Genomic DNA, 12,021 nt, shown 5'->3' on the forward strand with positions numbered 1-12,021 from the left:
TCCAGACGTCTTCGTGTACAGTTAGACGTCCCTTTAAGACTTATGAAATGGCGAGTCGGCATAAAATGGATCTGTTACAGGCGACGCACGAGGAGCACATGTAACGCCTTGGTCCCCGTTGAAGCGACACCTACATTATCTAATACACACATCACTTCTTATACGTATTGAGAAGATCAAGGCTATGTGTTAACATCATCCTCTTTCCTTATCATCTACATCTACTTATATATGGGGGTATGGGACTGTCAGAGGAACCTCAGAAAACATTACAATCGTCAAGTCAAACATCTGCTTGTTTGTTTTTTGCTTGGAGAGTAAATTGTTTGGGCAGACGGCGCAAAATTAAATCAAGTCAGTGTGGCGTTTGAAATACAGTACTCTTTAATTCTAATTCTATAGTTACAAAAGCTCCAAAGAGACAATATAATATTGTCAGACAGCCATCCCGTTTGTCTTTAAAGTTTGTCTCTTTTGATTTCCAACAGAAAGAAGGTTGATGACATATTACATATATCAATCCTATCGTCATTAACGGTTCAAAAGCGTCCTCTAGCATTTGAAGATATTACTGCAGCAATTACTGCAGCAAACTGTTGCAGTTATGATATTGATCGCTAGTCGTCCCCACTGACACGTGAACCAAACCGTGTATATCAGGCCGTGCATTGATTACATTGATAAGAGACTAAATGTTAATCTTTCGATAAACACAAACTGTCGGAAAGATTTACTACTATTGAATGGAAAACTGAAACTTTTACAGCTCTTAAAACAAGGAATTCGATAAATATGTAAATGTTCAACGTTACATTCCTATATTCAACATATAACGTTATGTACGAGTACTAGCGTTACTAATACATGTACTAGTACTACATGTAGTAAAATCCACATGTTTGCTTTCGCGGCGTTACCTCCGTGAAAATGAAGTCTAGTTTTCGGCCTGTGTGTTTGTTTGTCTTGGTGTGTGTCTGCAGTTACTTGAATCTTGTACAGTGACAGGATGTGAGACGGAAGATAGTCTAGCCGGTGTTTGGCTTGGCCCGGGTTCAAATTAGTGGCTGCGAAGGGTGGGAGGCTGCCTTGAGTTGTGACTTTGAGTTGAAGGCATAAGTAAAACTAAATATTTTTCTTATGCACAGAATGTTATACATACTGTTGGTAATTTAAGTTTTGTATGCCTTGTGTCACACTATCCGTCGTTATTTCTGTGCATAATGTGAAAAAATGTACTTCTACAATGTATATCTATTCTTACAACTTATACCCCCATGCAGAACCTCTTTTTAGACTGGACGTTTTTCCACTGTCCGCGGACTGGACAGCTGCAGGTCCCCCCCCCCCCCCAATTAAAGATATATATATATATCATTCCTAGTAACTGTGTTACTATAAAAACATCATTTTTTGTTAATTATTACACGACTTATCACTTTGATTCATGAAAGCTTTGTATTATGAGGCATGTGTGAGCCTTTCATTCCCAATATCTTCTTTTGTCTGCACTCTGCCACCAGAAGGTCTGAATGGGATGCCATAATAGTATACCAAGTACATACAGTATTAAAGACATCCATTATGACTGACCCAACCATATTGTCTGTAGTAGATTCCAAATATTGTTCATGAAATAAGGCAGCAGCACCTACATGGCTCAGACCATGGATAAGAATACAATCACAACCAAGGACGTTTCTTATACAGTAAAGTCCTTGTCATAACCAAGGAGGTCTTTCAACCTCCTTGTCATAACTAATCATAAGCCTGAGAATAGAGTCAAAGACACACAAAACTTTCATGACAAACATGATTGTCCAATGATTTATTCCTGCGACAGCCATGCTCCTATGATTATAACGTTACATGCAGAATGATAAAGTCAAATATGCTACACCACAATGTCTAATTCTTACGTCTGTAAGTACAACCAAGGAGGTTGGTACAACCCTCTTGATTGGTGCTTCTGCCAATGGCAAATGTTGAAAGACATACCAGTAGGTCCAATAGATAGAAGTTTCTCAATGCAGTGCAAAGTCTCAGACATAGTGGGTGGGATGAGAAGTGGCAGTATCATGTTGAGGCATCAACAGTTTCTCACTTTGTTATTCTGTGAGATTGTGAATGCAAGAATTAAAATTTACTTTGTGCATGCCTCTTTGCTCTGTTTCAGCCAAACCCTTATTCCATAAACAGCGATATGTCGAATGCTACTATTACCCTCCACTTTAAGATTCTAACTTCTTTCACATCATATTCCCCAGTTTTATCCTGTGTCTTAACATCTCATCTTTGCATTCTTTTTTTCACAGCCGTTTTGTCTATAGGTTTGATAACAGACTGAAAGGATTCTTACCCTTGCATGATACTTTAATGTTTCCTGGCTCTGTAATATTAAACATTCAGTTCACAATTGCATGCAAGGTACATCTGCAGTGTTTCTGCCAATTTTTGCTATGTGAATTACATGCAATCTGGAAAGGCTACAGTAAACAATAGCTAAGTTGATGGGAATTACATGAAATCCCTTATTTGTGATAGAAAGTGGTCCACTTCATGCTACCAACATTGCAAATCATAAACCCTTCAAGAAGAATTGTGTTAAAATTGTGTCACACATCTATCTTTGAAGAAAATTTGAAACAGTTTGTCATTATCTTGAGTTTTTCCATCTGGAATCCTTTGGTGCTTTGTGTTTTGTCAGATTGAAGTAGATTTTGTGAAAAGTTATGGCTGCGATAAAACTAAACCTTTCAACACTAAATATATAACACAGTTTAAAAGCTGTTTACCCTAATGTCAATACAAGTAATAGTTTAAAATTTGAGGCAGTCTTGCTGAAACCTTGCACACACAAAATAGCTTCATAAAGGTGTTCAATAAATATGAGAAGATAAGTAGTAACTCTCAAAATGAGAGTAAAAGTAGCAAAAACATGAAGCACATACAGTATACATTTGTATATACACAGTTGTTGACCACTTCACCATGGTTCATCAATGTTAAATAGAAACATTTAGGATAAAACTGAAGCAATACAGGATGTTGTATTTGGTGATCACATGAACGTGTAGCTGCCATGCCATTGCCATGCCTGGAGTATCACTACTTGTAGCACATTGAAATATATTTTCCTTAAAAGCTTCCATACATCTTTAACAAAAGCAATGCTAACACAATACAACACACTACATGGTACTTCACGGATAAAATGAGAAGTTTTTAGAAGAATGTTTCACTAGATAAATACAGAGCATAAAGAAATATCAAACTATAAAAACACACAATATTCTTGTATGCTAATAAGAATTTAAAAAGAAACAGCTTCTAAAAACGCCATAGTCTGCATATCCTACCAACAACTTTAAAAAACCTATTTGCAGAAGAAGCTGCTAATATTTGCATCTAAGTGATTTGTAACTATTTTTTCAATCCTTTACCAAGTTTCTATTCTACGGCTTTTGCTGCTTTGTAACTCTTAGCAGATGGAAAGTTAAGAGCTGCAAAAATCATTGCTTGATGAAGATTGAAGTTCACTAGTAATCAGCATTTGTATGATAACCCAGTAGACATACATAATTATTGTGATTATGAATGTTGTACCAAGCTCATAATATGCAAGAGAAAGTAGTCTGAGCTAACACTTGTGGACATATATAGTGGTTACATTGTTCCAGTATCTCAAATTATGATATTACATGTCATGTAAATGTACATCCTCTATCACCCTCTGCAAAGTTGCAGTCATTGCATCTTTCATGGTCTATAATCATGATCATCTGTCCTTTAAAACCTTTAAAACAGTAACAGTAACTGTAACAGACTAATCATCTTGTACTGTAATGTCCGCTGTGTCCTGTTGTTAATCTAAAAGCCACCAGAAATATTTAAAATATCTTGCTTTTCCGTCCCTGTTCTTTAAATATTTGCCATTTCTATGCCTCACTCAGCTATGGTTCCATCTATCTGTTTTCTTCAGTAATTATTCTAAAGTCTAAGCACCACTGAAAGTAGTGAGCAATCTCTTGTTTAGCATTAGAATGAACAAATCAACTTGAAAACATCTGCTTATAATAAACTATATATTACAAAACTCTTTGACAGCTTCTGAATGAAACTTCTTGCAATCTTATCAATAAAACACTCTTCTGAGTAAAACCTTCCGTGTGTAAGATAAAAACAAATCAATTAATAGATTGAAAGCTATCTACAGCTATCACTTCAACAGAAATATCATGACTTGTGTAGTCCTCAATAATTGCATGACATTATATAAATGCCGGTGCAATTTTTCTATTGATTAAAACATTGATTTCAACATTAAAAAATATTGATGGAAAAGTATTATTGCTTCCAAGCAAAAGCCTTGTACATAGAATTGCTGGGTTTGATTTCACCACTGCCTAGCTAAACCTTGCAGTGCTTTCACATATGTCTAAGATGTTTGAATCTGCGGAGTGATGTATCAATCTCGGACGGTGTCGGTGGGAGTGGTGATGGGGTCGAACTCCTCGATAAGCACGTGCCAGCGCTCGTGTCTGCGGTCGGGGTACTTCAGGCAGTCGAACCAGTGCTTCAGGCGCTCCCCCTTTGACTGGATACCCAGCTGTACAGCACCTGGAAGGGAGGGGAAAATGGACCAATGAGTGAATGTTGATGGAAGATTGAATGTATGAATGACATGGATAGCACTATGTTATATAAATTTAAAGTGATCTCGAACCAATTCAGCTCAATAAAGAGCAAATTTTCCACTGGTCGTGACAGAGAAGAAAGACAATATTATAATATGTATACTAGTGAAACTATTCACGGATGTATACTAGTAGTAAAGTTGGGAGAATTCTCTGAGCTCTTCTTGACAAGCACATTCAATGAACAGTAGATTGGGTACCATCCAGGTAGTAGTTCACTCCTATGTTGACTTCAGTCTGCTACCCATCTGGGGAATTGTATTACTCTTTTAGTGGTGACACCAGATAATACTAGTGGTTTAACGAATGGGTTCCAGAGTGCTTGGTTGAACAGGCGTTCCAACCTCAGTTCGAATACAGCCTTCAGTTTACCACTTCAAGTTTCTTTGGTAGCAGAAGCAAACATACATTTCTTGATGTTTTAAGTGGTGTTTAATGTTCTTATGTTCTAGGTTTTTATGTTTCAGCCTAATACTGTATATGTAAACATTGCACGTTGTGATGTTTTTGTGAGATTGATAATGCTAAGATTGTGGTATCTCTATGTATATTTGATGTGTTTTTATTTGTGATTTCTTGTCTGGTATTTTAAAATCTTTTGATTTTGTTGCAATTATGGGAATGTTTGAGTAATATTTATGTAAATTTCTGATATGTGTAAAATTGAAACCCGGAAAACCCTGCACAGAAATCCACGGATGATCATGTATGTGAATGAGCTTTTTGATGTTTGTATGTTGTATTTAATGCTTTTATGTTTAGGTTGGTATGTGTAAGTTTAATATTGTATATGTAAACATTGTCATTGCAAGTTCTGATGTTTTTGTGAGTTTGTTAGTGCTTAGATTGTGGTATCTTTATGTATATGTGATGTGTTTATACTTGTGATTTCTTGTCTTGTATTTTTATATTTGTCTTTTTGTTGCAAGTGGGAATATTTGAGTAATATTTCTGTAAATTTGTGATATGTGTAAAATTGAAACCAGGGAAGGAAAACCCTGCACAGAAACCCAGGGATGACACCCCTGCACAGAAGTCCTGGGGAAGAAACCCCAGCACAAAAAATCCAGGGGGGATAAAACACCCCTGTAAAAAAGTCCTAGGGAGCAAACCCTAGCCAAAAAAAGCCAGTGGGAATGGCCCCTGCAACAATATGTAAATGTGTTATAGTATATAGTACTGCATATGTCTAGATGATGAAGTAAATAGTAAGACACTAGTGTGTAAAATATGGTCAGGGAATGCTCGTGTAAATATTCTATAATGATTGTATTTAGTTTTAAGTGATTATCTTTGAATGTTTTGTAATTTATAACTTGTGAATAAAATGTGAGAAAAAAAAAAAGAAGCAAACATACAAGAGAACTACTGCCAGGATGGCAACAATCAGCGCCCTTATCCAAAATTTGGATGAGAATTGAATATTCCAGTCACTACAGATGTCCATCAGTTCCCAGACAGGATAGTGTAAAATAAACGTCAGAATGAACTACTATCTGGCTGGTACCCAGGCTAAATGCACAGTGGACCATGACAAAGTCCCCTTCCTGTAGCATTAGCATGTCAGATGAGTGATGACAGCCAGCTGCAGGCTTGAACATCTACATCATGACGCAGGGTTACTAACTACATGTACTACAGTGAGCATTGTACATGTCTGGGCAATGATAATGAGCAGAGTCATAATCTTACCAATGAAGTCATTCGGCTTGCCATAGTCATAGTCCCACACGCTGATCTCCAGGGTCTTCTTGGCAAGCTCATTCAGCTTCACATCATACACAAATTCCTGGCAGGAAAACAAACAAAATTATACAACATGTAAGTTGGGACTTCAGTATAGGCTTTTATCAATCCCTGCCCGTTTGCCTAAATATTGATATTTCATCATAGAACAATAGATGGAGTCCCTTTATCACCAATCACAATTATGCACTATTTGTAAAATATTGGTTAATATAAATCAAATCTCAAGGTAAACTCAATAGCATTGCTGTCACTTTTGCTCTGAAAGAATATAAAATGTTTCAGACTAAAAATGTTTACTCTGTAACTAACAGAAGTGATGAAACAAGGCAACTTTAATGTAGTTTTTCTCACCTCATTGAATTCTGGATTGAGAGTTTTCTTCAGCATCCTTGTCTTGTGTTTAGTTGCCTTCTTGTAGTCTGGCTTGAGGTACCTTAGAATAAAGCAAAAGACGTGGCATTTCATGATGATCTCTTTCATTGAATTAAAATTCCTCCTCAGAAATATCTTTTTGATAAAAACTTGTAAGCTTTTGAGGCTTTTGGGGCAGTGGGTTGTTATCCATTGTGTCAAGGGCATGCCTTTTACCTCCTCAACCAAAGCCACGTACCCATTTTTATTTTTTTTGTATCACTGCTAATGGACAAATAATGCCTCTCAAAGCCTCTCTCTCTCTCTCAACTGATGAGGAAAGTCGTGTGATGTGCATTGCCTAAAGACACAATGTTTAATCAGGAATACCAGAAACTGAACCTATATATGACCTCTAGATCTTGTGCCCACTATCCACTTGGCCATTTGAAGCTACCAAATTTTTTAGATAAAAGTGCATCTGGATACAGGTTCATCCTTACACTTTTACATAAGGGTCGGAGTATCCGTTTGGATCCATGGCTGCCAGGTGGGCACAGCGCATGATTCCCACCACCAGCTGCTGCCGCTGCGACCGGTACATCAACGACAGCAGGATACGACCGCGCTCGTACATCAGGTCGTCATCCTTCTCCAGCTGTCAATCAACATGTCAATCATGATGATTTTTTACTGTAATAAATCTGGTTAGTAGAATATTCTAGAATCAGAGACCCTTATAGAAATGATGTATACAGTCAAACCTGCCCGAGCGACCACCTCTTCTCAGCGACCACCTGGCCATTTCGACCGCTTTTTCTCGGTCCCGATTTATTTTCCCATTGACGTAAGCATTAAGCGACCTTTTCTCAACGACCACCTGACCAACGCGACCGGCCCAAATTGGGACCTATAACGACCGCATTATTTTCAAGATTGAGGTTTTCATCGATTTTTTATGATAATTAGCGAGATTCTGTGCCGAAATCGGCCAGTTTGCGTCGGATTTTGGGGTTAAATTTACAGTTTACAGTGTGCGTGCTGTATTTGACATTAAAGACCTCGCTTCTTTGCGTGCGTGCAGTGTGCTTGCTATTTGCCATTAAACACAACGGCAACCATTTATACTTTGCATCGGGCATGTTTTGAGTCGATACTCCTCTCAGCGACCACCTGTCCAAATCGACCGCTTTTTTCTGGTCCCCCGGGTGGTCGTCTTGGGCAGGTTTGACTGTACCTCCAATTTTTTAATGTCTTTATAGTACATCCTGTTCACAAAGTGACCTGGTCTTAAAAGGGTAACTGATTGAAGAACATTCTACTGTCACTGTATTTTTACATTGACTGATAAACCTCTAAGAAATCTGTACTGTAACAGTAATGGGCAAGTTTTTATCTGTTAAAAATAATAGTCTGAATACAAATAAAGATGATGATAATTAAGGGGCAACATAGAATATCAAACAAAAATTCTCAGGCCAAATCATAAATTTTTTTCTGTGGTTGGATATCACAGGTCATGATGGAAAAATATACCTGGGAGGAAAACTTAATATTTCAGACTACATGGATGTTTCTACTCCAAGTGTAATGTGCATAGATGCAGAGTTTCCCTTCAACCTCTCATGTGGATTTTCCAGTTCACCATTTACAAATTTTTAAAATACATCTGAAACATTTGTGTGGCCCAAAATGAAGACATTACTCACAGGCATCATCTTCTCCAGGAAGACGTTGAACTGTCTGGTCTGGTTGGGTTTTAGACGCTTCAGTTGGACACGAGTCTCTCCAATAAACTCATTGTGGCCAAACCTATCCTCATCAAATACTGTCAGTCTGCAAGGCACATGTAGGCAACAGTTCATTAATTCCTTAAAATAGTTGTTAAGTTGCAAAAGTACAATGTAATACTGTAGGTCATATCATAACAATTTTTGAATGACTATATTATCAATTATTATACAATGTTTATCGCCTGGCAGATAAGATAGTATCAAAGCTGGCCAAGGAGTGTAGACGGCCAAATGGTGGCACAATGTCTATCACGAGCTCTTGCCTCTAGACCTTATTATAAGTTGACACAAAATGAAAACATGTACATGTAAGTATGCCACATGTTGTTGGCTGAAAGGTGATCATATTTCTTTCCTCAAACAACAAATATTTTGTATATTTAGCCATTTCATTTACATGCTTTATATATAAGTGTACTGAACTTAATCATCAATAATCTATGGAATATTTTCAAACCAAATACTTTTATTCCAACAGGCCCTACCCCTGAGGCAATGCCCAAAACTCCCATAACAATACAAGTCCTGATCATGGCCAGCCTCCCACCTGAGGGTCTTTCTAAGTATGTCATCATCACGCATGCCGTAGTAGGTAAGGGTCTCATTGAAGATTGGGTTCAGAGTCTTGTATGAGGTCTTTGTTCGCAGCTTGTTAGCCTGGAAAGAGATTTTTAAAGTGTAATTTCAGTAATTGTGAATCTAATACGGTGAATGTATATATACACTGTACATGTAATTCAAAAGGTCTCTATTTGTTCACAACAGTTTCTACCCCAGCTGATAAGTTGTCAAAACTTGTCAGCTGCATGTACTTTCATCAGGGCATGAAGAACTCTGCTATTATTCCCCACATTATTCTTGCTCTGTCACCATGTAGTATTAGTTCACTTATTTTACACCCTGATGAAGAATGAGATACACATAAAAGTTACTCAAGTAACTATTGGACTGTGTGAATTTTGTCTTCACTAATTTGCATATCAATTCACTATTCAAGTTTTCGGTTTTGATTGACTGTTACAGATTTTGCACAATGTCACTAGTGGATGCTAACCTGAAACATCTGTTTCCAAAATTTATCCAGTTGCTTGAGTAACTGTTTTCTTCAAGTAAAATACAGTACTGTTATTGTTGATTATGTATCAAGAAACTGTTTCACAAGGACAAAGAAGTTGTTACTCACACAATGTATAGGTAGTAGTGTGTGCAGAGAGTTGATATAGAAACAACAGAGTTAGGTTATCACATGAACATCAAGAAGGATAGCATCATGGTATGGTTAGTAAATTGTATCATTGTGTCATCACAAAACAATAGGAGTTATTTCTGTACAATGTGGCCTTATCCATCAAGTACCTACATGTATTTCTATGTGGAAGATATGTGTAATGCAATGTAACATTTGATGTGTCCAAGTTTTACTTCAAATTAAGATATGTGCAACAGCATATTATGTCATCATGAATATAGAAAAAGCTCTAATTTCTTTCATGATTGTATGATTTTTTAAATTCTAATCACTGTATTGTACATGCATATAATACTGCCTGTAAAAAACTGCAATTATCATGTGTATACAAGAATGACAGACATAGGAGACACATTTGCTAGAATGTTACACCAAGCTTTGTACAGGAAAACTTTACAGGAACACTGAATGGCACACATTATTGTCACCATTATAGGCCACTATTACTGACAGTTTTCTGCAGCAAGGAGAAGATAAGAAGTACAGAAGGCTAGATGTACATTACAAACACCTACCATACTCTACACATAGTTCCATAGGAGAGAGCCAGCATCAGAGGAGGGACAGATGCAAACGTTTCAGAAGTTTACACACTCAAGTGCAAGTAGCATGCAACACTGACTGACAGACACATAAACATGTAATGCCACATTTAGAAGTGAAACAAATCTTCAGTTCTATAATTGTTTTGCTGATCTTGTAAAATCTGGGCAATACAATTGTATGTGACAAAGAGCCCAGTTTGACAATATGACGTTTCTGTATTAGTGAATGTTATCTATGTCGTGCTCCTCAGAATTCAAATCATATCAAATGTGCCCATATTTGTTCCCAGCAATATGACATTTCTTTTTAAATTTATTACTGTACACATGTACAATGTGAAATAATTCCATTGGTTTTTGGTTAACAGTTTTTGTGAACTTTGCAAACCTTCTGTCTTGCATCACTAAAAAGGCACTACAAACTTATTATTAAAAGTAGTTCCCACAAACTTTACAGTATATCTCTGTAAAAGATTTCCTGACAAGTGTGCAGTGTCTATTGTTACTAATATGGTTGTCAGACATGGACAGTTACCTTGCTGGCCCCGGGTAGAAGATGTAACTTGACGTAGGGGTCAGACATCCCATTGTGGTCCATAGGCTTGATACCCTGGAAAGGATTTCATAACATGTTACATGTAGATCCAATACTACTTCATTACCTACAGCAAAAATAAATTTTAGACAAAAATACAATGCACTACACAATCATGTACATGTACATATAATTTTTACAGTACTGGCAAGGAATCGGACATAGAAAAACATGACCCATTTCAGAACTTTACAAATAACTTTACACACTGATGACCTAATCTCTTACACACGAATGACCAAACGCAGAAACATTACTGAACCCAAATGCAATGACATAACTGCACCCAAGGGAATTGCGCTCTCTGGAAAGAAAAGGAGGTTTTCTTCTAAACCTTAAGGCTAATCAATTACGCCGCTCTCGAAAAAAAAGATTAATGGGAACATCTCAACTTTTCCACTTTACACTTTATGGACGCCTTTTCCAACGCTTTTATTACAAGCACGCATGCCCCGAGAAACGAAAGAGGCTTCTTCCAACGCTGTGCTGTTTTCCAAATCTTACACTTTACACTTTACAGACACGGCATCATCTTAGCACACAGGCCCTGAAAAAATTCGAGGCTGTTTTTGGAAAGCTTACATTTACACTTTACAGACACGGCTCATTGACCACCGGGTTAATTGACAAAAGCTTGCGACAATGACCCACCACTCTCAGTGAAAAAACGGGGCTTTTTCCTAATCTTACACTTTACACTTTACAGACACGGCATGATCTTAGCACACAGGCCCTGAAAAAATTCGAGGCTGTTTTTGGAAAGCTTACATTTACACTTTACAGACACGGCTCATTGACAATGACCCACCACTCTCAGTGAAAAAACGGGGCTTTTTCCTAATCTTACACTTTACACTTTACAGACACGGCATCATCTTAGCACACAGGCCCTGAAAAATTCGAGGCTGTTTTTGGAAAGCTTACATTTACACTTTACAGACACGGCTCATTGACAATGACCCACCACTCTCAGTGAAAAAACGGGGCTTTTCCTAATCTTACACTTTACACTTTACAGACACAGCATCAGCTTAGCACACAGGCC

General features: G+C 37.4%; 1 protein-coding gene across 4 annotated transcripts in view; it reads right to left on the reverse strand.

Moving 5' to 3' along the window:
- Positions 1-1,808: 1,808 nt before the first annotated feature.
- LOC118425793 (rabphilin-3A-like) overlaps positions 1,809-12,021 on the reverse strand; it is a 51,760-nt gene continuing 41,547 nt past the window's right edge. For 3 of the 4 annotated variants that reach the window (XM_035834884.1, XM_035834881.1, XM_035834882.1), the window contains 7 exons: positions 10,917-10,991; positions 9,135-9,244; positions 8,504-8,630; positions 7,298-7,452; positions 6,795-6,876; positions 6,387-6,483; positions 1,809-4,617 (listed from right to left, as the gene is read on the reverse strand). In XM_035834884.1, the coding sequence (XP_035690777.1) occupies positions 4,466-4,617; positions 6,387-6,483; positions 6,795-6,876; positions 7,298-7,452; positions 8,504-8,630; positions 9,135-9,244; positions 10,917-10,991 (798 nt within the window). In that variant the 3' untranslated portion in view covers positions 1,809-4,465. Of the gene's footprint in view, positions 4,618-6,386; positions 6,484-6,794; positions 6,877-7,297; positions 7,453-8,503; positions 8,631-9,134; positions 9,245-10,351; positions 10,358-10,916; positions 10,992-12,021 lie in introns of all 4 variants that reach the window. The other variant, XM_035834883.1, reaches the window with a different exon arrangement.

The sequence above is a fragment of the Branchiostoma floridae genome, chromosome 11 (genome assembly GCF_000003815.2).
Source record: "Branchiostoma floridae strain S238N-H82 chromosome 11, Bfl_VNyyK, whole genome shotgun sequence".
In the NCBI taxonomy this organism is placed as follows: domain Eukaryota; kingdom Metazoa; phylum Chordata; class Leptocardii; order Amphioxiformes; family Branchiostomatidae; genus Branchiostoma; species Branchiostoma floridae.